We start from the raw sequence: 27,823 nt of genomic DNA, 5'->3' as shown, positions 1-27,823 counted from the left end.
AATTCGCATTTAGGAAATATAACCATTCAAAACTGACAGTCTGGCACATGCGCTCAAACAAATATAGAAATTCCATGACATCAACCTCTCGTCAGAATTCTTGTCCAATCAAATCCGCTTTCAAATGCGAAGAGTCCCGCCTCCTTCATATGCAGATCTGCGGAAGTTGCGCCCCAAATCAGCCAATAGTTTGCACATTTATTATGTCCTACATGGTGAATGACGCCTAATGCACTAGATGGGAGATAAAGGGGTGATCCAAACAGTGTAAACGTTTACATTAAAGTCTTAATTTCGCGTTTGTGTCACGCGTGCGTTTGCACTTGAGTGTGCTCCGGTTAAAGGCAGGGTAGGTGATTCTGTCCAGAAAATTGTATGTCATGTTGGTTGGAAATCTCTTTACATCCTGATAGCAATAAAAAAGTCTATACATTATGTTGAATGTTAAGGCTCGATGGAAGCGACGGCGCAACACGCAATAAAAGGTATCTTTACCATGTTAATCAGAGGTTTTGTCCTAACCAGCCCCGACAAACAACGTCCTGCGACTTCGCGGCTGACAGCTCCGCCCACACAACGATTTCATTCGATGTAAGTATTTAATGCACTTCATGAATATTATTCGCAATATTCGTAATATTATTATAGTACATACGTTTAGATTCTGCAATTATAGCACAGCGTCCGGTAAGACATCTCTGAAGCGATGGGAACAGTAAGTATCTCTCTAGTCCAGTCATCCACAATTGAAGGGCCGCGGGTCGGATCCGGATCTTTGCTTCGTTCCATCCGGACATTTGACTGATTTGGTGGTTTAAATTGAGCCGTGCGTCTACATTGGAAATTCACATATGTAAATATCTCTATTTACCGCCAAACGCGCTTTGTTTGAACCCTTTCCGCTCTGCGATCGCGGCTACTCTCCCTCCATGAGGAGCAGCAGCCACGTGCTGATTTTTACAACAGTATTGCAGACACGCAGAGTAGGCAAATGGACACACAACGGCAAACAAAACGCAGCAATAGTAAAGCATTTGTATCTGTCAGTCTGTTTACTGTTTGCTATATGTCTCCAACCTTTCAACCAGATTTGTGATATTTTATGAACCATATAACATCTTTAATCTAGATTTAGCTTTAACATTATTGATCAGCATGTAAACATGACCCTGTGAAAACCCAGGCTAAAGTCTCATAAACAAATTAGTTATTAGATAATCAAAGATTAATTTCAAGCATTCATTTCACTAAAATTTCAATCTTTAAAATGGCATTATTCCGTCAATATTGAAGATATTGTTATATTTTCACAGAATATTCTGTAGGATGATTTTATGTAGAAAACAGTAAAAATAATTTTGCTCGGTTTTCACAAGCATGGTCACATTTTTTAACAAACAACGTTCTAATTGGGAAATGATTTAAAGATTACGTATCACAGGCCGTTTCTGCCAATCATGTCATACTGTAGTATTGTGTGTTTAGTGTTTAGTTTGTTCAAATTTATAAAAGATGGGACTAGTGGTCGCAAGAGTAACGAGTGAAGCGCAGCCCATCTTGACGCAGCACAGATAATCTTGATGGTAAGCGGGTCTCGCCTGGCGGTTGGCGCATGGGCACGTTACTGGTAACACTGATCTTCTTAATTTTTTCGATAGACTTTACACCACTGTGGTTATAATGCTATTAAATGTAGCTTTGCCACACAAAAAATACGTAAAAATGGCGCACAATATAATGTTAATATAATTACATTTTAGCATTAACGGAAATGTCCGTAAATTTAAGGAAGATGTACTGGTAATTGACGGAATACAGATTTTTTTTACAGTGCAGGTTGTCTGACTATGTGACGTAAACTAAAAGCTATTGGTTATTTTAAAAGGGGACCGGGTCACTCGATATGTCGGGTCGCTCTCTGTGAATTTTTCACTTGAAATTACGTCAACATATCAAATAATGCTGCGTGTTCCAAGGCATTGCAGTGGGCCTTTAAAGTCATTCATTGGGGAACCTGCATTTCAATTCACCAACAAGTCTGTAGCACAATGGATTCAAAGGAGTTTCCGGATCCCAGGAGGATCAGAGTGAGAAAAGGTTGTAGAGTATCTGAGATGAAAGGGGCAGGGGAGGCCGCTAGTAAAGGTGCCATTAGAGGGTGTTTTTACCCTCTGCTCAGACTAATGAGGTAAGAAAGACAGAGAGTGGGAGAGAGAGAGAGCACCGTCAAGCATATTTCTCTTCAAACACCCAAAATTGACCATGCAGACTTACACAGCCCTGTACTTCAAAAGACAAATTCTTCATTCTCCTAAAGTAGTGATCTGGCTTATATTTTGTCCCAGTCTTCAATAAAACATCCTGATGCTTCACACAGCTCGCTCTTTTATGCCATTATTAAATTAGTTTTTTCAATGCTCAACACCGGCGTGTGATAGAAAAGGATCTGTTAGGATTTGCTTTGAAGTGCTATACTATGAGTCTCCAACGCACAGCGATTAAGATCACCGCTCAACAACCCTGAAGTCTCATTAAAAGAGTGTCAGGTGTCGACTGACACGTATCCCCTAATTGCTCCTTGATCTATTGCTACATGAGTGACAGCCAAATCCATCTCAAACATGAATACCCTCAGAGGGAAAGTATTATGGTCTTCAGTCTTTTCCCATATTTAACATTTCAAAACAATACAATTCCGAGAGGGAAAGGCATTGACGTTTTGCAAGAATCACTGTTGAACGTATCTATCTCAGGAGAAGTATTACCCTATCTAAACAAAGCATGGCTTCCATTAAATCCAGACAGCTCTCAAAACATGTCTAAAATACGTTAAGAAAATGAGGTGATGCACGACAGGCGAGAGCTTGTGTGTATATTAGCCAAGAGTTGGGTGTCCACATCTCAACACTCTTACGCTGCTGACACATTTTCTTTTATTGAAGCCGCATAGAAAACAGATGGCTGAAACTCACATTTTACCTCTGATCTCAGCGATTGGAAATCATTTTCAGTAAGGATTACCAAATGTGGCCATCTCTGGCTGACACAAATGAACACAGATCTAGTTTTCCATTTTACAGGCTGTTTATGTCTCACGGATTCCTCCCTGTAGACGAGAGGGGTTTGATCTTTTAAGTTTTAATGGATGGACAGACCAAAACCCACTTTCTGCAGCCAAGGCGTTTTCCAATACAAATGATCATCAGTCAAATGCACATAACCATACAAAATAAACAAACACGGACATTTGTTCCACTATATAAGGGAAGACATCTCAGACTTTCATTAATACAAGACTAATGATAATTATATCTATTTTAAATCTTTTCAACTATCACTATGTGATGCATATAAACGGCCTGACCCCCTTCTAAAATAAATCACGTGGAAACTAAAAGTAAACAACCAAACAATGTGCTCAATAATGCCAAAAATAAATATATAATCATTTCACTACAGGACGCTAGTTTATATTCCCCCGACCTAAACCTAACTCTCACCCAACCCTGTTGACATTAGATTTAACCGATGATAAGCTGTAGCTACTTACTAGCCTTTTTGCAAGGATTAAAAAATTATATTTGACTTGTTTTACTGTAAAAAAGAACAAAAACGTGGCCTGTGGAAATACAAAACTTTTATTGAAATTCGCACAAACACTAGCTGAAGGACTTCGGATTTGTGCCAACTGTATAAGCCACGAGCTCTTGCTCTTGAGAAACACTGACAACCACATTAACACACCCCAGTTGGCAAAGGTCATGAGAAAAACATTACCGGAATGTAGAGAAACCAGAGTGATCAGAGATCAGGCATTTACGTTTATGACAAAACTCTTTTGTACTAGCAGAAATGTGCACAAGTAAATTTAATCTGATTGACGTAGAGAGCACCGATTACAAGGGTAGTTCACTTACAGCAATCGACTCAAGTGCACACAATGACAAAAGGACTCTGATCTCGCTCACGCTCAAGTTTCCAAAGTACCTCTGGGCACTAAACCCGCAACCTGTGTGTCTTTTACCATTAGGTCACCGTGCCTTGCCACAAGTAAACTGGATAAAATGACAAGTTCCTGAATAATGCATAATTGTCTGTCCTTGTATTTTCTTAAATTGGTTGTTCTGTCAATTGACACCAAGTTACATCATGCTTGTTAGAGGTAAAATGACCATCTACACAAAAACATTCCAAATTTCACATACTGCACATATCTGTAAACCTAAAAGCCTCAAATCTTGATGGCAGATGCTCTCAGCCAGAACAGCTTACAAAAGCTTCACCGCAGGCCTTTTTTAAAAAGATGTCTTGGTCTTGACAGTTTCTAACAAGATCTCAGAGGACTTGACAGATGATTTCCTCATTCTGTGGTTTATGTAATGAGTGAAATGTAGAGGAGAATATGATACAGAATCCCTGCTGTTTAAGCACTACAGCAGAATGGGCTCAAGCCCAACAACGATGATGGGGACGAAAACAATATAGGAAGTGTATCTGTCAGCAGAGCGTTTAACCACAGCCTTGTGAAGACCTGAGACAGTGATGCTATAAATACATCTTATGTGCCCTGTGGTTCCAGTGTTTCACACACTAAAATGTGGAGGTTTGGGGTTGAAGGGTAGTGAAATCCAAAGCTCTCCTTCTTCTAATAAAGTGTTGCTGTAAGAGATATGGGGTATGTCAGCGGCTTTTGAGACGTGTGAATGTGGGTTGTCTTCTCCTCAAGGCATGTGTAATTGCTGGGATGGGACAGGAGCGGGGAAAAAGAGAATAGGGCTTTGATCCACTGGTGGTTAACCGAAGCTTAATGAAGGGGAAAAACAGTGACGCAACCCTCAACTCAGATGTCACAGAGCTCTAAGCAGCACTTAAATGGGCAAAGCAGGACTAATTTAACAGGGCTGGTATGAGCTGAGACAGACTGACAATAGAATTTAAGAATCTTAGCGAGAGATATTTGACATAATCATGAAATACAATTCCCAACCAGTTGAGGTCAATGAAAGTGAAATTTTGTTTTGTCTGCTTTTCTGCATATTACTTGTTTTCAAAGTTGATATGCTTATTCAATCGTTTTTTTGGTTAGATATTTGCAAAACCCAGTGAAAACACCAAGGGTGACTAATAATAATTGTTTAATTGTCAAATAAATAATGAGTAATTAATTAATAAAACCCATTAAATATGGAAACACAAGGTTTCAGATGGACAGCAGCGATATCCAAATAAATGACCTGACACCCTTCTAGAATAAATCTCATGAAAACAATCTGCTCCATGCCTCAAATAAACGACTTTAAATATGTGTGTCACAAATTGTTAAATATTTATGTATGTAGAATTGTTGAGTTACTTTGACCCAAAAGCACGTTTTTATGCACTTCAATATATACAATAATTTAAATATTATCATTCACTTTGCTTTTTAATTTGTCGCTTAAAGGGATAGTTCACCCAAAAATGACAATTCTGTCATCATTTCAAACATTATCTCATCCGCCATTTACTGCCAAAGAAGGGGAAAAAATACTTTTGGAGTCAATGGGGAAGAGATCTGTTTGGTTACTGACGTTCTTCCAAATATTTTCTTTTGTGTTCAGAAGAACATAGAAATGTATACAGGTTTGGAACAATCTGAGGTTGTGTGTTGACAGAATTTTCATTTTTGGGTGAACTATGTCTTTATTCTTTAAGGTAACTAACAGTTTTCACTTCACTATAAAAAATTTTTTTAAAACCATGCTAGGTGTGGGGCAGATAAAGCGCCAGACAAAAAAATATAATATTTGAATGTATTGTTAAACCTGTTAGCAAAACTCTTTTATCTTTGCCATGAAAGTCATTTGCAAAAGATCTCTTCAATCCATAAAGTAGACGCAATGAAACTAATGAACTTTTAAAAGGTTCAAGATGGTTAGTATTTTGAATTTAGAGGGTGGGAAACTACTTGTTTTCCAAATGATCGGCGCAGAAGTAAAATCAGCATCACTTACAGGGGTCACACTCCCTCAGGATAAAAGGTGTGGCAGCCAGCAGTCAGTATATGTTAGCAGATTGTTAAAAGCGATCACCGCACTGTGATCTTTAAACACACAGTAATATGAGAAAAGCCAAGCAGGCATCTGGTTCTGGTTAGTGCTTTGGAAATCTGATTAAAGTAAATTTTCCTGGCACATTGAAATGTATTCACCGTAATTACCGAGAAGAGCTTAGACATATCAGACCGCAAAGAACTAAACTTGAAACCAATGTTGTGGTTCATTCCTACGAGACATAATAATATCGAGGCATGGAAGTGGGACTCTACAGAACAAATTGAGGTGGGTGGTGGGAGTTCAGGGTGTATGTGGGGAGGGTGGAGGTCTTTGAAACTTAATGAGGTATTAGGTTTCTTTTCTGTTAGAAATCATAAATCGGTGATATAAAATGATTGCCAAAATAGCTCAGTGTTATTAGCTTTGATAGACTATAGTTACAAAATGAACAGCCAAGCCAACAAACTGAATAAAAACCACAATGACCACAGTCAGTTCATCCAGGCAGAGAAAAAACAGGCATGTGTAAATGTTCAGTGAAACTTCGGTGTATACGATAAATCATATTAGCACTAAATAAAGTCTGGATGGATGTCTGCGCAGAGGTGAATATTCAACAACAAGACTCTCAGTTTTCCATTGAGTTCTGAAATCAAAACCATATGTTGAGTGTTTATCAGGGTATATTATGGTTTATTTTTTAGAGTTCCAAGTGGGAAAAAATACACAATCTTCACTCCAATAGACTGAGGGATAGATTTATTGAGTACACAACCAACATCCTCCCCTTTACATTCTTCTTAGAAATATTAAAGGGATACTTAACTCAAAAATGAAATTCTGTCATCATTTACTCACCTTTGAGTTGTTCCAAATCTGCATTCATTTCTTAGTTCTGATGAACGCAAATATTTTTGGAAGGATGCTTATAACCAGACAGATTTTTCACCCCATTGACTTCTACCAAATTAATCGAATCGGGTCTGATCTGAAAAATGTGACTCATAAATTCTTACAAGTAAAAAAATATTTAATTCAGCATTTCTTGTCATTTCTGTGTATGTGAGTGTGAGAGAGATAATGGTTAGTGTTGTTTTTTGTAGTGCTTGATAGCCTTCAGCACAGGGGTTGTTGGCTCCCGTTTAAAACACTGTGGTTCCAGGCCAGCCATTTTCACTGTCATGATAGATGAAGGAGTTCCATCTAGTGCCAAGCTGTTCCTGGTTTTGGTTTTGTTTAGTCAAAAGAGGATTTGCCCGTCATGTGAAAGTTAAAACCAAAAGCAGCTACTGGGACAGACCAATAACCAAAATCTGTCTTTTATTGGAAGCAGAAGATGAGTAATTTTGGATTGAAGTTTGATGGACATTTTGCTTTAACATAAACTTGATCTATTGATTTGATGAGAAATAACTTTTTATGAACATTGAATACGCAATTATGGACATTTATCTCATGTGATGAGACTTTTTCTCCTTTATGTTGGAAAATGAATGTAATTACTTTCCAGTCTTCATGTATATGTATTTGTATTTTTTTTATTTTGGATAATAATTATTGGCTGGTAAATTTAGTGAACATGAATTGGAAAATCTGTCACATGATTTGGGAGTGGTCATGGGAATTGGTTATTATTAGGCACCTGCTCGCCTGTTGAGGGCAGGAGGGGGTTAATGGGGAGTGAGTGTACTCTTTGTTGATCAGCAATTATGATCCATATTATTCTTTATATAATATCCAGCCATTTTCTGATTAGCTGTTCAGTAGCCATATTCTTTTATTCGATTAACTTGTGTGTGGAAGAGCATTCTGAACTATGGGGAACTCACTTGATTCCTCTAATAGCGGCGCAACTTGGGGGGCGTTATCCTGGAAATTTCTCTGCATGAGAGGTAAATTGTGTGGCATGTGAACGGGTTGAAATGTGTGAGACTTGAGAGCCCTGCTAATACAAAACACAGAGTAATCCAGGACTATACTTCAGTTATGAGTTTTGTGTTTGACCAAAGATATTGACTCACTGGACACAGGTCAAACATCAGGATGTTTTGACCATCACATGCCTTTAACATTGCACTTAACAGTGGGTTAAATTAGTTTAACATCAATGTTTTACACTTGTTATTTTGAAAGGGAACTGGCACCACTTTTTCCCCCAACTATAGAGTTGCACAATAACTGCACACAAGATAAAAACTAAGCTGAGCTAAGCTAGTTAACACATAAAAGCAATATAAGTATTTAGCAATAGACAAACTATCAAAACGTCACTGTGATTACATCAATACTTGGGCTGTGGTCGAAATAGCCCCCTATACCCTATTATAGTGCACTATATCAGTTCATAGTGGACATTATTAAGTGTACTCATTAAATCCCACGATGCATCATAATAACGAGTGTACACTCGCGGTGTACGTGGGTGAGCATTTCTTGTATGCTTCTTTGATTATCAGTAGGCTACGTTAAATTAATTCACAAAAAAATGCACAAGTAATTTATCAATAAATAATCATTGCAAGTAAACGCTGAAAAATTAAAAAGAAAAACAATTCCAGTCAGTAAGAGATTTTATTATATAATTTATACAGGGAGGAGGGAAAAACAAGTCTTTATAGTAAGTCTTTCGACCACACAACAATATTTTGTTTAAAAAACATCCTTATAATAATACACCAGTTTTACATAGCTGTATTTTTATTTATATTTATTTAAGCAGAGAATTTGTTTGGGAAGCTTTTACAAAATAATGGGCTTCGATGTAATGTATGGAACTATAGAGCCCTCTTTGTCACCTCCAACAGAAGTCCATGCGAATGTAGTAACATTCAACGGCTCTGCTCCGGCCAAGCCGTCTAATTTAAGGCATTTTCAGATGATTGTAAATTAATTTAAAAAAGAAAATGACCCACATTGATATGCTATTTATAGGCTACTTTAAACGCTGCAATTTTTTATGAAACAATAAGAATTGTCCTTTTTCATTTCACTGGGACTTTAAGAAAGTCAATATTTTTTATATAAAAAATCTCAAAGATTAAATATTTATCATTCAATTATTAAATTAAATGTCCATATCATTACAAATGTAAAATAAATAAGCTCATAAATATTCACAGTGGTTATTTTAGTCTATCATCAATAAACATTTTAACTCTATGAAATTATAAGAAATTTTTTTAACTTTCATAGAATGGTCGAGAACAAAAAAAACCTTTTTGAGTACAGAACACCAGATGGCAGTCTGATTCCTTCAATTTAATGTACAAGTGCAGAACCATTTAAAAGGATATTTATAAGTGGACCACAGGAAGCAGATTAAAGTGGTCTTTCTTATGGCAAATCATCTTGATTCATAAAGAAAATTTAGTGCAACCACCAATTCTGACATTACAACACAGGATCAACCAATGGGGTGCGTTTAGGGCGGGACTGTGCATTAATAATGGAGGCGAACAATTGGAGGTATACAGTATTTAGTCATATTTAATATACTTTATTTGCAGATCATATAAAGTTAATTTGCATGTGATATTAAACCAAAAAAAGACACAAAATTATATACATCAGTTAAAATATGCACACATTCAGGTATGTCCATCTGGCTGCTTAACACACACATTCCTCTCTCATTTTAGCAATCTGCAGAAGAGTCATTTTGGCATCTTCATCCATGTAACCCTGCCAAAAAACACTGTCCTTTTAAAATCTGGATTGGCAACATAAACACTACTATTTTAGGGGTTCGGTTAAAGCAAAAAAAAGAGAATATCATTTAAACAAGTCAAATTAATAAAATGTTACCTGTGCTGCACTGAGCAAACGTGCCCGATACATGTTAAGCACACACTTGTAATGCTTTTCAGAGTCCTGGCAATAAAAGAACATCATTGCATTGAGAATAGGGCGGTGAATTGTTTTCACAACATGTACAAAAATAATGAACAATAGATCAACCTTTATTTTATAAGTTTACAACATATGTTATAAAATACTGGAAAAGCAAATGGGAAAAGAGACAGCACTATGATGAAACATGACTGATTCATTTTTATACTGTTGTTTTTTATCAGTGACAATCACACTCGAGTCCACGGAAACAGGGTAACATCCCCAACAGTCCTGAAGTATAACATTTGATGTATGACTAACCTCCAGCTGCTGTTGTAGTCTGCAGACCTGAGCCTGGAGAACGCTTTCTGACTGCATGGGCTCACAGGAGCTAATGAGTGATGCCGTGTTGACCTGCTGTTCTTCATGCTCCACCAACACTTCAGAATTCTGAGAGACATGTTAATACATTTTTACATGTTCTGCACATTTTTGCTTGCCCTGTGTAAAACTTGTTTAAAGAAGTTATGTTACAGGTTGCTGCTATTCATTTACAAGGTGTTTAAGCACTTTGCTACTGCATGTGGTTGCTAGGACGTTCTGTGATGTATTGTGGATTGAAAGTGCCCAATTATATTATTTCTCTAGATGTTGCTTTGTCCCTCGTTTATTGTCAAAAAATGCAAGAGCAAGCCTTTCTTTAACATGCTGGTTTATAATATAAGTTACCATGATGAGATAAAAGCTGATACTTTTCTCTAAAAATGTTAAACTACAGTTGCTTCTTGGGTACTTTTAACCTTCAACCTTTCAGTCACCTTTTCAGATCTTTAATTCGTTTAAATCACTTAAAATGCACACGAAAATGTGTAAAACATTCAAATCACATGTTCATAAAGTTTTTTTACCTAATGATATTACCTAATTGTATAGCATCTGCTTTGATTATGTAGATTTTAGGATGGACTCAATGCAGACTTAATGATCTGGATATCCAAAAAAATAAAAACAATGAATGCACAAGCAATAATAATAACCTTAGCAACTTGAACTGATGATGTGCTCCCTCTGTCCTTATTTAAGCTGCCTTTGCTCTCTCTTTCAGACGTCTGCACATACTTGGACATTACTTGGACAGTTCCTGCCCGTCTTTGTTCTTCTCTCTGAGCATCCTCGTCTTCAGTCCGTGCAATGTTCACACTGCCCTGCTTTTGTTTCTTCTCCATCTCTTCAATGGTCAGTTTAAGCTGCTCCACCTCCTTCTCTTTCTCCTCCAATAAGGCCACAGGGACAAACCTGGCATGAAGGGCGTCCTGGATGGTGTCCAGCTCTGCCTTCTGCTCCTGAAGCTCTTTTAGCAAGCTCTTGTTCTCTTCCTGTTTACATTGGTACTTCTCCAGAGCTCTGGCTTCAGCTTGTTTCAGCAAGGTTATTACGGCCGTGTGCTCAGCCTTGCTGGTGTAGCTCTCCAAGTCTACGGTTGGTTCACGTGTCTCGGAGATGAGATCAGTCATGGTGGTTTTCACATCTGTGGGCCGCCATTCTGGTGGGGTCTGGGTGTCTTTACACAACATCTCGACATGCTGTGTCTCCATAGCTGCTAAACCGGTCTTCAGTGAGTTTATCTGCTCCTCTCTGCTAAGTAGTTCCTGGGAAAGCCGGCTAAGTTCCTGCAACAAAGAGCTCTGGTTCTCCTTCTGCTGCTCCACTTCTCTCTGGCTCTGGTTGAGATCCTTCTGCATTCTCCCCAGTTCTGCTACGGCTGCCTCTCGCTGACCTTTGACCTCTTGGAGCTGGACTCTTAGTTCTTCCACAAGATGTTCTCTGACAGCCACCAGATGAGCTTGCATCTGCCTTACTCGGGATTCAGAGCCAGCCATCCTCCTCTGTACCTCGCCTAGGGCCTCCTCCAGCTCCCACGCCCTACTGTGAGCCGCATGCAGGGCTTGCTCACTGCTCCTCCTCAGTCCTTCATATTCCTGGCTGTGCATTGCCAGCACTGCATCTAGCCTGTGAACCTCCGCCTCTGCTGCTTCCTGTCTTCTCCGTGAATCTCTCAGTTCTCTTCTAAGGGCCTCCACCTCCCCGGGTAACAAGTCCACAGATATGGAAGCAGATCTTACCGGGACAGGAGCTGACTGTGAGTTCCTGACCTAAATTATTCACAAGGGTATAACACGCTCTTACTTTTCCTTTTAATATAATTTCCAGTTTGCTAATATGATGATATCAAATATAAAATGAGAAAACAGTCCCTTAATCTTTCCATTCTGTAAGAAATAACCTTCCACTTTACAGAGGTTCTCAAATGTATTACTTGGTGGGAAAGGTCATAAAGGTGTTTTTCACCAAAAATGTGCTTAGACTCATGTCATTTCAAACCTTCATGAATATTTATCAGAATGTCCATGCTGCTTTATTTCCATACGATGTAAGTGAATGAGGACGAAAGACAGATTTGGAAAAAAATTATTGGGTAAACTATCATTATTTATTTCTTTTAAGAATCAGATAACATAAAGGACAACCTATGAATCTTTAGGTTTAGGATAGCTAAACATATAAATACAAAATAGAATGTTGTCAACCGAACACCGAGGCCACCCATACACTTGCATTGGTTTTGTGTACATGCAATAGAAGTGAATGGGTACCGCCATTGTTTGGCTCCCAACATTCTTCAAAATATCTTCATTTGTGCTCTGCAGATGAAAGAAAGTTATACAGGTTTGAAATGACTAGAGGGTGAAAAAAATTGACAGAATGGACATTTTTGGTGCACTATCACTTTATGTAAATAATCCAGAGACTGATAGTAAAATCAGATTAGTTGATATACCTGTGTGGCCTCCAAATTATGAGTCTGTTTCGCATCTTTTCCTTAATAAAACCAGAAAAAATTGTTCAGACCTTAAGTGTTTGATTGCCATAATGAAAACGATAAAAACATAATGTCTCTTACCCTCTGTAGAGCTACCATGGCTGCCATGTAACTTCTGTAAATCACACACAAACATTTGATGATGTCATTCACAACTGATCTCAAGACCACAATCCACTACATGCCACTGTAAGGAGATAACTGCCAGACAGCAAGCTCTTAACAAAAGTGATTGAAACTCTCTGTAGTAGGCTTTAACAAATTTCTCTTATATGGGATCAGAAAGAATATCTATTTATTATATTGCTATATTATTTATATGACTGACATGAGAATCAGTATTACTCTCTACAGATAGCCACAGAAGAACATTACAAATCATTATTTGAGAAAGACATGGAATCAGCACAACAGTCGTTCTCAAGTGGCTTGCTATAAGAACAGAGGAAACTGCTATTAATGCGTTAGACTCTAGATGGCAGTAAAATCAATAAATAGATTAAGGTTATTGTGAATTTACTTGAATCCATGACATCAATGTCTGCAGTCACACCTATTTCCTATTTCATTCGAAATTACAATAATTCATTTAGCTTCTGAGCACTCACAAACGACCATGCAATGTAATAAATACATTTTAAATTTCCTTACCACCTGTTGGGTCTTCTGTGAAACTGTGACAGTATCTTTTGCTAAAAAAATGAGGAGAAATGGTATTACACACGTGATGTTTCTATGCCCATAATGCATAATAATGCTAATAAGCATTTTAATATGCTAAACAAATATCTTGATATAGCTGTCTACATGACAGTATTACATGTAGTAATTAAGATGAAAACAGAAAAATGGGTGATCTAAAAATAAACAACTGATTTGCTTGGATTAAAATGACCTTTCTCAGATTAAATCGGACGGTTCTCGAAAATGTGCAGTTTTTACTAAAAACTGCAAACTAGCAATCTCTTCAAACTGATTTTCAGACTGTGAAGTGTTATAGCTGAACATCTGAACACAATTGGATCTGAAACTATCAGGCACTTCCCTGAAATGACAGACTTCACACTGAATTTATAGTATGCAGGTTTCATATGGTTCAGACATAATTAAACTGATCTTCCCGCAAGTGTTTTACCTAAAAGGACAAAGCTACAAGAAGCTCTATATGCAAGTGCAATAATCAGAGAAAAAACTGCTCAATATTTATATGATATATCAATAAAACATTGTTTTATTATTGTTTATAGCATCATGGGCAATAAAGATCAAGTGTTACCTTTAGTGGTGGATTCCAAGGCTTGTTTAACCAGTTTGATCAAGTCTTGTTTCTGACTTAGGTTGGCATAGTGGTAAGCATCGTGACCATAGATGTCCACTGCAGAAACATCTGCTTTAGTCTTCAGGAGAATCTCTACGGCTTCCTTACAGGAGTTTTCACAGGCCAGGATAAGTGCCGTCCTGGACAAAACACACATAAACAAAATCAACAGAGATGATAATAATTTATCATCTGGCATGGCTGTAAGTACTAAGATTATTCTAAATGTAGGATCTTGTAGCATGACTGTGGCTTAAAGGACATCTCTTTTATAGAACAATTCCTCATAGGTAATTCTTCATACTTCATGTTAAGCTTGAAGGGTCGTTGAATTTTACCATATAAAGAATGTATAGGACTTTTTAATATTGATTTATTATATACATATTGTGTGTATTTAGACAAAAGATATTTAGTTATCCCTTACTTGTTTTGCTTGTCTCGTAGAACAGTGCGTGCCCCATACTGTACTAACAACTGGCACGATCCAGGTTGGCACAACCTGGCGGCTAACAATAAGGGTGACACACAATCCTACAACAGACATTACAGCACATTTTTAGTTAGACTCTTACCTTTCTCCTATTCAGCCAAATAACGGATACATAAACTTTATCCAACATTTTTTTTTCAAAATCTATTTTACATACTGCGTCAACAGCATTGACAGAAGCTCCACTGTCACAAAGAATTTTGATGATGGCTTTGCAGCCTACAGAAGCTGAAAAACAAAGACAAGACATTATATTCTTCCCATCAACTGTGACAACTAGATATTATATCGGTTTTTGATGCATGCTTGATGAGTAATTGTATAATCTGTTCAAAAACAACAACAAAAAACAGGATTTACAACAAACGTACCCTAGCAAATGAATAGAAACCTAATTGTGTGTATAGGCTTTATAAACAATAAGATTATAAGAAAAAATAAAAATACATATCTACACACCTGCATCATGTAAAGGTGTACGTCCCTGCGGGTCAGTACTGTCGACAGGACATTTAGACTGTTGAAAAGAATGACACACAAAAAATGTATAAAAGTTTGAAACAGAAGAAAGTGCAGCATAATTTCTCCAGGCAATACACATACTGTTTAAACTCACATATTTTTCTGAACTTTTTACATATACGGGTAAAAACATCTGTATATATAATATTAAGTAAATTGCTGTAATGCATCCTTTTGTTCCTGTAATGCAACTTATTATTATCCATTAAAACCTTTTTTAGCATTTGATTATTGCTGGTTTACATCAAAGCCCAAGAATGAGGAGAATTCACATTTTCACACTAGATAAAGCCGAACAATTGTTGCTATGATACAAAAATTGGGCCGAAATTGCTCCAGTCCTGCCTTAAGCTCAGCTTTGTGTGAGATGAAAAGAAAAGGAGTGTCCAAAGAATAAAAGAAATAAGCAATGGCTTTATACATAAAACCCAACACATTGTGGGTAGAGAAATAAAAGAGCACTAAGCTGTCTTTGGCAAAGCAATCGCTAGAGGGGCTGTTTTTACGTCAGCACTGTGACATTCCACAGCGGTTCCTCGCTAGTCTTTCTTCCTGTCATTGTTATGAGAAAGTAGTGCTTGGGTACCTGCAGTAACCTCTGCACACACAGGGAATGACCACCTCCTGCAGCCAGATGCAAAGCTGTTTTACCTGCGGAGAGGGATAGTAATGACATTTACAGCCAGATATTTGTCACATGAAGGTCTATATGAGAGTAAAGATGAGCATGTTTTTGTTGAATAGACAGGACGTGTTACCAGCGGCATCCACAGCCTTCACATTTACACCATTATCCAGGAAAACATTCAGACTATTTACGAGGCCTTTTCTAGCAGCAACATGAAACCTGAAATCGAGTACAATTATCATCATTATTATTGCTGTCATCATTAAGACAATTCACCACCATAATGATTATTAACATCTAGTGCAAATTTAACTGCTGATATTAATATTATAATTGACATTGCCAATAGTATTATGTGTATATATGCAAAATAATTTTGCTCAAGTAGATATTTGTGCTGGTTAATATCATTATTTGCTAATGAAAATCGAAGTCAGCTTATCTATGAGACAAGGATGCATTACGCTCCAACAGGCATTAAAAACATGTAACAACATGGAAGTCATGAACTATTTCAAAAGAAAATACACACAACCACTCCTTGAGTTTAGTCACAATCCAGTCATGATACATCAGTGGTTATCAGAGTAATAAGACAGTTATCGCTTGAGATCTGGAGGAGTCAAGAGCACAAAGGAAGGATGAATAAGAGGTAGGAGTGGGTTATAAACACATGTACAAGCATGTTTTGCAAATGTCTAAAGACTTTAAAACGAAGTTGTTCTGAGTTGGAAAAAAGAAAATCAAATGCAAAGGGAAAGGGAAATAAAAAGCACAAAAGCAGGCATATGAACTTACTGGCAAGGTTTTATAGTAGAAATGGTTTTACAGGAGAAGCAAAAGATCTCTGTATTGTGCATGCAGAGAAAACGTTAATATTTTTTTAAGGAAAATTTACTTAAATGGATAATTCGGTCATTATCCATTTTCTTTTTTGGGTGAACTATCCCTTTAACACAAACTCACAAAACATAGTGACTGAAATCATGTCAGGAGGCCTGGCACACCCAACAAATAACAAATCCTTTTCAAAAACAAGTGACAGGAAAAGTTCATGTAACAGGAACATTTCTAGGCTCCGACACAGGGCTAATACAACTCAAATTTTCCTTGATCTTTTGAGATAAAAGAGATTCATGTAATATATAGACACAATACAACTTGAATCAATCTAATTTCTCCCCAGGTCATTAACAGAAATCAAGGTGCAATAATGACAAAACATTTTCTTTTTTAGAAATTAAGAAAGTTTCAGAAATGAAACGCCTGGTGTTTGTGTTCAGATACTGAGCCTTCTCAGTCACACTAATAAAAAAGTTGTTTTTCCTCAATACCAGAATATAGTAAAATAATGAGGTACATGGAAATGTTTGCAAACCTGTTTCTGACTATATTGCCTGTATACTTGCAAGAGACCATTTCCAAACCAAATTGCAGAGACGCAGAAAGCTAATATAAATTGGGGGATAGTTCACCCAAACTTAAAATTATATCATCATTTACTACTCAAGTTGTTCCAAACCTGTATGACTTTCTTTGTTCGGCGTCTCCCATTCTTCAAAAAAATCTTCATTTGTGTTCAACGGAACAAAGAAATGTATACACGTTTAGAACAACTTGAGTTGATTGAAATAATCTGTTTTAAATTGCTGTTTATTTAGGACTTTTGAAATTAAAAATAACTCTTGTGTTTACATTAATTCTGATCATTAACCTCTTGTAGATGCATGCATATTTCATATTTTTGTGTGCTTTGTGTAGCCCTTGTTACCTTTTCAAAGGGTACAGTATTCATCACCACACTTGTGCAGTAGGCCCATGTACATTATCGCTTGTTGTAGAAGTACCATAGTTTCTCCCTGATGTTTTTTAAGAACTTCTCTAGATAAGTAAACTTTTTAAGATCACGATGTCTTCATTATGCAGTCTTTAAGCATTGTAATAATTTATACTATAAAGCACTACAAAACATGTCACAAACCGTAGAGAGATCTGTGGATGACTTATCTTTGACAGCAAAATGTGAAACGGATAAACACAGTACGAACTTGAAAGGAAGCCAATGCAAAGAGGTATTTAAACGTCACTAAAGCTGAAATTGCCTCCAAATTTGTTTTCAGACAGTTAAGAATGAGGTTAGTCTGCATGTGACATTCATCATCCAAACCATTTCAATGCATTAACAACAACACTACAAAACTTGAGGGCTTAGAACAGACTACCCTTTTTTCCATTCAGAAGCAGCTACTGGAAACAAATTCAACAACAATCAAGGCATTGTGCTGTGCAGGGGTCGGGGAGGATGAGAGAAGATATAAAAAATATTACATCAAAATCCCCTCCCTCTTTCCATGGCCAGACATTTGCGCTTTAACAAAAAAAAATGTTGTTTGGTGGCAAGAAACAAGTGACAAAATACGGGTTTATACCAAAGTCCCAAAAGGAAGCAAAGCGATACAGAACATATTTACATGTTAAAAAATGGCAAGATTAGTAGCGCGCAAAGCCCTTGAGAATTATCGAAAATGAGTTGGTCTGAACTAAAAGAAGATGAAAAGTTGTTTTCAGTACAGATACTTTGAGAATTGTGTAAAAGACAGTTGAACTTACGCTGAATGACCCTCTGAGTCTAGTCTGGTGGGACTTGCTCCTTTTTTGATTGTGGCTGTAAGTTTGTCTGTATCTTCATTCTCCACCGCCCTCATCAACCGTTCATCATACTTACCCCATTCAGTACTCTGTAAAAGACATCACGAGCACAATATTTACACCAAATGAGAGATACAACACTATGCTCATAATGTATTATTATTTATATATATAACTCAATAATCCAGATTTTTTTTATGTATATTGACTGATTTAACAGACACTTATCCAACATAACTTATTAATGGGTAAGTAAAATAATATTCTATACATATGAAAAATATTCTCCTTGTTTTACTCATTCTAATTTCCAACAATAAATTGAAAAACGTTGAACCTACTTCAATAGTATGCACACAGCATATTGTAGACGTCAATAGTGAGTCAGGAGTCAGACATGGTGTGGAATAGACCTCGCCACATAAACGCGCTTGTGGTTTACAGTAGTTATCATAAGCTCGAACCCTTTAAGAATCTCATAAAGTCCAGTACCACACAGAAACTTGTAAGAACCGTGTAATAAGCTACGTTACAATGTCACGTGGAGAACACGTTCAAATTATTTTACTGTAAAAGGGGGTTTTGTGGGATAGTAAATAAAACCGCATTACTTTGGGTGATGAGCGTTTATACGCTAGTTACGTATCCCCAAGTGCGCGTTTAACAATGAAGTAAACACATCCCAAAACTTTAAAAGCTGAACGAATAAAGTTAACCAGAAAGTTGTGAAGTGATTTGAATAATAAGCCATTTGGCATAGACTTTATAAAGTTTCTTAGATGTTATTCTCACTTTAGCCACAAACATGACGCGTATTCATTTGTGTCTAAACAAAACAATATGGAATTTACAACCAGTGCAAGACTGACCTCCCACAGACTCATTCTTGTAACACAAAGCCAGTCTTCAGGACATGGGCTTGGTCCAACAAAGTCCTAAAAAGCAACTCGATACATTACATCTTGTGTGTAGTGTCAGTAATATTTACCTCGTTTTTCTTAAGTCGCTGTTTTAAACTTTTCATAATTCCCGTGAGTGAGCCAGTGCATTTGACCAGATTTCCAAATCTGCGCCTCTTGTCAAAAGTTTGGTCCTCGATTGCAAGGTTCAGAGTCTACTCCAAACGCACTTTCATGAACCAATGGGAAGGAAAACTGTAACTTTAGGTGTGTTCGACATCATGCGGCGCTGCGCAGACCGATCGGGGAATGACATCGAAGTACCGCGAGACTGATTCAACAGCAGCGCTTCATAAATCAATCTCGCGGTACTTTGATGCCATACAGCGAACGTCGAAGGAGGTCATTGTATCCAATCGGCGTGATCGGGTGTTATCCCATGAAAAAGCTGCTTCACATGATTTGTGGGCTGGATCCTACATTCTCTGTGGATGCCTTCAAAACCAGCTAGACAATGAATGTTTGTTTTGGATACAGCATTGAGTAATGCTATCCGCAGGCTTTTCTTGTTTGCAAAGTAGCTGGATGATTAGAAATATGGATTTTTATGAAGCGAATAGTATTTCGTCATACACAAATATTTTGTTTTCTTCTTTCGTAAGCATTTAGATGTTTTAGATATTTGTCTATTGATTATGCCATTGCATAATAGACACAATCAGCAAAATCACATGTATTTGCAGAACTATGAACCACTCTATTTCTCCGATCAGATTGACTGAACATTAGCTCACTAACAAAATATCTCTACCAAAAAAAGTCTGCAATTATATAGTTAGAATGTTAACAATTTGTCTGTGAATTTATCAAATGAAGTACTCAAACCGGTTTCAATCGTGACTCGTAAAACCACATTCAGCCTGCCCCTTTAGATAGTAATGACAGTTTAAAGGCAGTAAAACTAAGCTAGGCTATACTTTCATTCAAGACAAACAATAAGTTATCTATTAAAGATGGACTGTCTGTGTATACCGAAAACACATGCTATTTATAACACTTAAAACTGCTCAATCTACAATTTCTTTGATTTGATGGTATTAAAGCAACAAACTGAGAAACATAGATTATTCCTTTAATCAAACACTTTAAAACATTGAGAGTATGATTAAAGTACAGTGTCTGCTTTTACATGGCCACACACCATTGGATTGCTTTAACTAGAAAGCATTACTTTTTACATCGAGATGTGATACAATCAAAAAATAATAATTCTAATTGAAACCCTCCAACTTTTATATTTAATTGTATGAATTAGCTGGATTACAACAGCATTTTAACTGTCAGAAGTACATGTGCTTCACAAAAGATGCAGCAGGTTCACATCTGTGAAGGACAATTTATTGATAGACATATTTAAAAAAACAAAACACAAAAGATGCATCATTTTAACATGACCAGATCCTGTATATCAAATTTACAATAACCAAAAATTTGGGAAAAATGACCAGCAGCTTTCCAGAAAATCCTGAACCTCGACAGATTATCTGGAACACCAGATTTTACCCTTAGAGTACCGATGAACCAAATGATGAGCCTGTTTTGCTGTCTGATGCTGTGGGTACTAAGATCTTCCAAGAGACCAATGATGGGCTGTAATAAAATAATCTTTAAAAATAAATGACCGTAGCACCAAACATGATTGCTTTCAGACAGCTTTGCGGTGGTATTCCGGAGGTGCAACTTCGTAGTCACTTGCGTTGAAGAGAGTCGATGAATGTTTCACCAAATACCTACATTTAAAATAAAACTGTAAGCTCAGTACACAAAACTGATGGATACTTACAATCTGTCTCATTAAAACGTGTGTCATTAACAAAATCAATGTCTACTTACTTTAAAAAATCTTGCAGATAGCTGAGGAGCAGGGCTAGACTCTTCTCATCCAATGGTGTGTAGGCCAGCATTGCGCCAATTCTCACTGTTAACATTTAAGTTCACAAAAGGGGCCTTAAGATCAATACTAGCCCAAATAATAATTTTTTTTTTATACAACAGTCTATTAAGAAAAGAAGATTATCAATAATAAAAAAAAAAATCCAAAATCATTGGCTATAATGGGTACATATTACGATTTGGGGATAAATTATCATACCAAAAAGCCTCAACAGGTGTGGCGCTCCGTAGATCTGAGACATAGAGGTGTCTGGATGATTTGCCAAAATTTCTGCATACTGGGGCCTCTCAAACTTGTAGAGCAGCTGTGTGCCCAACATAACGTTGAAATATTCACGGATTCCAGCGACCACCTCATTTACGGCATACTCTCTGAGTAAAGACGTCAAGTATGGTTGAGTATGTCATAACAAGGACTCTCAGGAGAAGTTCATTTACAAGTAATGATTCCAATTAAGTGGAAGACTTGCGCCTCAAATGAATCATTTGTACTACAGTGATTCCAATTAACTGGATGATTAAATCACAAGTTTCCATATGGCACACAAACATACTTGTTATCACAGTTTCCTCTTGACTTCTTGTAATTTGCATAGTCTTCCAGGACAGAATCCACATTCTTTTTTGCAGGTAAGTGGAAGAGCTAACAAAAAGAAATTTGCATGTTTACTGTACATACTGTACTGCTAATGAAGCACATCAAAGCGTTGTTTTTAAAGGATGATTACTATTAATAGTTAAGATTGTGACATGTGTTTTGTAACAATAAAGATAAGGTCATTTGAATGCATGTGAATTAAATGTATTATATATTCAGCATCTCTAATTTCCATCAGGGGATTTGTTTCCATTTTACTGGGACAGTTCATTGTGACTTAACCTCGGTGAAAAAGCAAATGTAACCTAATCCTGTTTTCACTTCTCTAGTTGTTGCTTTAGACAACATTCCTCCCATATTATGAAATTTTGCTGTATGATGACCCTGAGTCTAGTTTTGTACCTGCTTCTGTCTTGTGATCAGGTCCCAGTCATCTACCAGCCATGGTTTTAACTCTTCAGGAATTTTTACCTTCACTTCTACTCTGTTGATAAAGGTCTCCTCCTGTACAGAATAACAGCCTCATTCATACCTCACGTTTAAAGCACAAACTGTAAGACAATACAAGATTTAGTTTTGAACAAGGGACTGAAGTGACATACACTCTCCACAGTCGGGTCAACACGTGCCCTCTTCTTGCGTGGGGGGTGAGGCAAATCTCCAGTGCTGGTGCCTTCTCCAGCTCCTGGTGCTGAACATAAAGTGTGTTCAATTATATTTCTGCTTAACAGTTCAGCATCAAATTGCTTGATACACGGGTCAAAATACATTAATATTGACATAGAAAAAGGAACTTACTCTTTTGCTTGTTCTTTTTTGTTTTTCTGTTGAAAGAACAGAAATATCATGGTTAAACACACAACAGTAAATAAACAACAGTCGAGTTTGCACTTCTGACAATTAAGTAAAAGCAGAGTTTATTCGGAGGCACTGAAACGGTAAAGGCAAACCAAAAAACACTTACACATCTACATTTTTTTGCTGCACAGCAGCGATCTTCTTGCTTGGTGCGACACCCCTCATCCTTCCCTCAACATAATGGTCTCTGAAAAATAGTTATCGTTTGTATTATTTCAAACATGATTTGCACACTGTTGTTTGTACTTTTGAATTAACAGTAAAAAAGTTCACAAGATTAGAATTTTAGATATCCATGTTTCTGAACATTTATACCCAAAAACTTAATTTTTCAAAAATTTGATTAGAAGGAGGCAGGTCATAAGGTTTTAGACATAATTAAATGGTGGATTTTAATTTTTGAGTGAACTTTTTTTACACACTGCTATCATTTGTTTTTTTATTCGTATATTTATAAAACACACTCACTGGTTTGCCTTCTGAAGCTCTTTCTGTTTCGCAAGGTTACTGTCCACATATTTGAGCACACGGCTTTCAGGAACCCATTCGTCCCAGCTAGAATAACAATTAAAAGACATTAAGAGAAAACACTAATCTAACTTGTTTTGCTTTTGCAATTTAAACATATACACTTTAACAGTGAGCACTTGTAGACTTACTTCTTATTCCATCCACTGTAATGAATGAAGTATTTCACTTGTTTATCCTTAATATTGATTTTTACACACTGCAAAGAGAGACAAACAGTTAGGACAGACAGAATCACACAACTTAAAAGTGATTTAAATAATTCAGTCATGCTTGTTTCAAAATGAGAACATGGCAATTGAGACACCACAACCAGGAAACAGCAAAAGCACAAGCACATCCTTTTTACAAGCATATGTGTACAGCAGCCAATTCAATTTGAATCAAACTTAATCTACAATCAGACAAATAAGTGGATAAAGGGCCGTAGTGCCATTCACAGAAAATGCTTTAAAAGCCTTAAACCCTGATCTACAAAACCATATCATCAGACCCCCGAGCTACATTTACACTTAAAAAGGAAACTCTCTTCCTGTTGTTTCTAGAATAAAGGCCTTAATGGATACATAATTCATTAAGAAGGAATGCAAAACAGAAAGATTTAGACAGTTACCTTAGCTTCGTATAGCAATGGCCCATGAAAGCACAGCACTCGTTCACCTGAAATGGATCAGACTTATTAGCAGTATAATGATGTTCACTTTTAATATAATACAGGGTTTTAAACTAATTTTCTTTATATGCTCAACTATATATTGTTATTGTCATGACATAACAATGTCACAAAAAAACAAATATATTTGGAGTGGAATTATGCAGAACAATTCTGTAGTTTGACCTAATGCATGATGTGCCACCCGATCGAGAAACCTTATAAACCTTATGTAATTGAAATAAGTTAACGTACGTGAAATACGAAATGGCTGAAGGAACTGCATAATAGAATTTAACGCGAAATTGAATTTAAAAAACAACAATGAACCCACATTTTCTGCAGTTGTCAGTCATCTAAATTAGCATCATCTGCAGTTGACAATGGGAAGTGGGTATTAACCCATTAAAATTTCCACTCGCTTGTCTAAATAAAAAGGTAAATAAACCTTAAAATAGATTTTGAAAACATTATTAGAGACATGTAATGAGATAATAAATGAATAATCTAGCTAGGACGATCATAACATGCTTTGACGTGTGCTTTCTGTAAACAAGGCCTGCTATAAGCTAACGTGCTACATGGAGAAATGCTAATGTTTTGTTTCATAATCGTGCAGCTGCACGCGCTTACAAAGGCAAGTCGCATTAAACAGGAAGTACGTATATGCAATCCTACATACACTATTGTGTAAATAAATACACAATTTAATAATATGAACATATAGCATTGCGCGGCGAAAAGGTTTGTTTGCATACATATAGCGCCGTGCAGACGCGCCATTGTGCGGAGGCAGCGCCCGCGTCCACTGGCACAGCTCATGGAGAATGGTGAACTGATGTGTCGTTTTGAGAAGACGTAACGTTCTTATGGGGTGGGGTGTCTTACCTTCTTGAAATTTAGGTTTAGGGTCCTGTTTAGGCGCCATTCACAGATTAAACAATAAAAATAGCTGGAAAATCAAATCCAGGCATCGCCAGCTCCGGGTTCATTCACGCAGGGTGAAGGCGCCGCGCTGCGTTTCTACTGTGTCGAACTTTTTTGGCGCCCCTGTCAGGTGGTTGCCATAATAAACGCCTGGAGCCCCTGTTGGCGAAACACGGAACTTGCACACTATCATGTTCAAGGAGGCTATGTTTATAATATATATTTACATGATTTTTGGATTTTGTACAAAGCGCCTTACACGTAAAGGTGCATTTTGCATTTTGCCTTGAGCGTCAACAATATACATAAAAGGAGTTAAAGCAGGATACGATTATGATCATATGCAAAATAAATAAATATTTACATCTAGGGATTTGGCAGACGCTTTTATCCAAAGCGACTTACATTGCTTTATCTATATATTTTAAGTAGGTATTTGCAATCCCCTGGTATCGAGCCCACAACCTTGTCAACGCAACGCTCTTACCACTGAGCTACAGGAAAGCTGTATGGCGCACAATTTTGCAAAGTGCGCCATTGCCCTTTCTAGTGCAACATTGTAATTTATAGGTTGAAGCAATTTAAAGTTATAACACACACTGCTCCTCAAATCAGAAAACAATCACAGCAATATAAGGGCCTATTATTTGTTATTATACATACTTTATTAATGCGTTGTATCAATAAAGAAGACACAATGTACCCCTCCCACACAAACACTGATATTTGACACGTAATATAAAAATAATATATATATTCATGAGAATAATAAACAAATAATCATTCATGCTTTTACGTCGCATATTACGCCTGTTTTACAAATACATATTAGTTTTGTGTTGTTTATTATATTACTATGTACTGTTGTTACGATTGTTGTTAAATGTTGGTGTTTTTAATGAAGCAAATGTTTAGGCTTTTATTAGTGTAGTTTTTATGCATTTGCACCGCAGCGCAGCTCAATGTCCTTCCAGCTTTCTGGGCAAAGCCACGGTGCAACATTTGAACATTTTTTTGAGCTTTTTTCAAAAACTCCCGTCTTGTAAGACAACATATAGACTGATTTAAGCAACTATTAGTATGCGCCAAACAAACAGTCACGGTGAATACATATGTATAGAGTTGGGAATCACATGGTATCACGATACGGATCGCAAAACATGGCTCACGATACCACTGCTTTCTTGTAGCTCAGTGGTTAGAGCATTGCGTTAACAACGCAAGTTTGTGGGTTCGATCCAAGGGGATTGCAAATACCCATGCAAAATGTGTAGAATAAAAACAATCTACCTAACTATGAAAACAAAATGCCCATGAAAAGATTAAGTGCAACATTTGTCTCTTTAGTCCACAAAACTTTTTCAGAAGGTAAATTAATATATTACCAACACGAGTAACATTTCAAATAAATTAATTTTTAATGCTTAAATTAAAAGCTTATCTTTGTAAACTGACACATTTAAAACATTTAACACATTTAAATGCTGGCACATTTCTAAATTCAACAGCCACTTATTTAAACCTGGGAAGACCTTGTAAACCAGCTAAAATAAAATAAACCTAAAAAAACATTTTAGGTGCAGCAACTTGCATTAAATCTAAGCACATTAACTTTCAATTACAAATATGCATGGAGCATTTTTTATTTTACACGCAATCCTAAACTCTTTCTCAGACTAGTTTGTTCACGTTTCCCTCGTTCTGTGTGTTAAGCGCCACCCAGTGGAGCCATGATGTAACAAAGCTTGGAAATATATTTAGAGCGTCTTGTTTTATTAATGAATTAAAAGATCGATATTTGGCGCTGCGTATCGATTCTCGTATCGCGCTGAGAGTGGCTACGATATATCGCCATATCGATATATTGTCCCGCCCCTAAACCAATATGTCTCATCCAAGTAAATGACGCTAAGTTTGACCAACACACCCCAAAATGTTATTGCATGGTTCGGCATCCAGCACAGAGAGAAGGAGAGGAAGACACCTGTGAGGGATTTGGTGACACGAATCCTTCGCTTTTGATGACTACTTTTCATACTTCTCTTTCGCAATATTCTCTAAAGCATCACACAGGACACCGAAAGATTCCACATAGGAAAAACAAAAGCAACCAGGATATAATATGATAAAAAGCCAGCCAGTAGTGTCCAGCAGGAAACTTGGGTAAGCAGTTGAGAAAATATATGTTGGAACGATCCATACTAACGCGCATACCCATTTGACACAGCACGCATGAGGTAGACGGACCCGGTTCCTAGTCGCCGAAGTCACGGAGCAGTGTCGGGTTTTGTTCATAGCATTGAGGAAAAACACGCTGGCGTACATGATCATCACTGTACGAATTTGCACATGGCGTCTCCAAACGGCCCGGAAATTCAGAGCCCGGAAAGGCAAAGTTACAACAAACTGAATGTCTGTAATGGCTAAATAAACAATAAAGAAATTAATAGATGCGCTCTGTTTGGGTTCTTTAACTCTCATGATAAAGAGGACGAGGACGTTTCCCAATTAACCCTGTTACGCAAACAAGACTGTCCCCCATGGAGATCATGATTCTAAGGGGGACAGAGGTCCAGTCCGCAGTTACATCAATGTCATTTCCAAACGTGACATAACCCTGTGAGTGTTGAACATCCCCGGAGATGTTGAAACTGTCACCCATAATGGCGTATCAAGATCCACTATGACTCAAGCGCGCTTTGCGCTTAACTTGTTTTCAGTTCATTTGAAGACAGCAGCCAGCCGGCGCATTATCTAAATTAAAACATCCAAGGGAGCGCTGCTATTTAAAACATGTGCCTTGGTAGAACCCGCCCATGTAATGCATAGATTGGCTGGAGACATTTGACAGGTATGACAGCTTGTGGTCAATAACACTTGCGCATTTCAAACAGTGCGCATTTCAAACAGTGCGCATCACAAGGTGAGAAGAACAGAGCCCTCATTTAACCTTTGAATCTCAGCCGGGTAACCAGTAATAATGAGTGATTCTTCTCTCATTATTAATGCTGGTTTATTTTGGACTGAATATAAAAACAGAATACAACCAGA

At 37.1% G+C, this 27,823-nt stretch overlaps 3 protein-coding genes and 1 long non-coding RNA gene across 4 annotated transcripts; 1 reads left to right on the top strand and 3 right to left on the bottom strand.

Annotated features, from left to right (window-relative positions):
• The first annotated feature begins 215 nt into the window (after positions 1-215).
• Positions 216-10,247, top strand: LOC130435687 (uncharacterized). The gene is made up of 3 exons (XR_008908830.1): positions 216-349; positions 450-591; positions 10,109-10,247. It is a non-coding gene; the product is annotated as an uncharacterized LOC130435687 (long non-coding RNA).
• On the bottom strand, positions 9,384-19,509 carry uacaa (uveal autoantigen with coiled-coil domains and ankyrin repeats a). The gene is made up of 15 exons (XM_056766469.1): positions 19,346-19,509; positions 18,319-18,446; positions 15,839-15,927; positions 15,667-15,731; positions 15,018-15,075; positions 14,716-14,786; positions 14,493-14,599; positions 14,024-14,205; positions 13,399-13,439; positions 12,829-12,862; positions 12,706-12,746; positions 10,904-12,019; positions 10,188-10,316; positions 9,840-9,905; positions 9,384-9,716 (listed from the first exon to the last, which is right to left on the bottom strand). Exons 1-15 carry the CDS (start codon positions 19,379-19,381, stop codon positions 9,645-9,647), a joined length of 2,235 nt encoding a protein of 744 aa, XP_056622447.1. The 5' UTR covers positions 19,382-19,509; the 3' UTR covers positions 9,384-9,644.
• An 858-nt stretch (positions 19,510-20,367) lies between these two features.
• On the bottom strand, positions 20,368-24,890 carry morf4l1 (mortality factor 4 like 1). Its single transcript, XM_056766196.1, has 12 exons — positions 24,734-24,890; positions 23,807-23,853; positions 23,325-23,392; positions 23,134-23,220; positions 22,772-22,852; positions 22,606-22,631; positions 22,410-22,498; positions 22,210-22,311; positions 21,764-21,852; positions 21,409-21,581; positions 21,150-21,234; positions 20,368-21,046 (listed from the first exon to the last, which is right to left on the bottom strand). The coding sequence occupies exons 1-12, from the start codon at positions 24,771-24,773 to the stop codon at positions 20,962-20,964; spliced, it is 972 nt and encodes a 323-aa protein (XP_056622174.1). The 5' UTR covers positions 24,774-24,890; the 3' UTR covers positions 20,368-20,961.
• Positions 24,834-27,434, bottom strand: rxfp3.3a3 (relaxin family peptide receptor 3.3a3). The gene is given in 8 exon segments (XM_056766845.1): positions 24,834-24,931; positions 25,825-25,893; positions 26,649-26,891; positions 26,894-26,944; positions 26,947-27,111; positions 27,114-27,145; positions 27,147-27,277; positions 27,279-27,434. Coding segments are annotated over 8 exon segments (945 nt in total).
• Positions 27,435-27,823: the final 389 nt, after the last annotated feature.

The sequence above is a fragment of the Triplophysa dalaica genome, chromosome 14 (assembly GCF_015846415.1).
Source record: "Triplophysa dalaica isolate WHDGS20190420 chromosome 14, ASM1584641v1, whole genome shotgun sequence".
Classification (NCBI taxonomy): domain Eukaryota; kingdom Metazoa; phylum Chordata; class Actinopteri; order Cypriniformes; family Nemacheilidae; genus Triplophysa; species Triplophysa dalaica.
This window is presented reverse-complemented; position numbering and strand designations above follow the sequence as displayed.

Bases quoted from the DNA above. Each gene is read 5' to 3' on its own strand.
- uacaa (XM_056766469.1), bottom strand. From the start codon at position 19,381: ATGAAAAGTTTAAAACAGCGACTTAAGAAAAACGAG. The intron at 15,076-15,666 runs GTACCCAAGCAC...TCTTTTCAACAG, and splicing joins GTGTGCAGAGGTTACTGCAG to TCTAAATGTCCTGTCGACAG. The intron at 10,317-10,903 runs GTTATTATTATT...CATGTCTCTCAG, and splicing joins CATCAGTTCAAGTTGCTAAG to AATTCTGAAGTGTTGGTGGA.
- morf4l1 (XM_056766196.1), bottom strand. From the start codon at position 24,773: ATGGCGCCTAAACAGGACCCTAAACCTAAATTTCAAGAAG. The intron at 23,854-24,733 runs GTAAGACACCCC...GATCCATTTCAG, and splicing joins TAAACCTAAATTTCAAGAAG to GTGAACGAGTGCTGTGCTTT. The intron at 22,499-22,605 runs GTAAGTTCCTTT...CTTTATGTTCAG, and splicing joins AAAAAAGAACAAGCAAAAGA to CACCAGGAGCTGGAGAAGGC.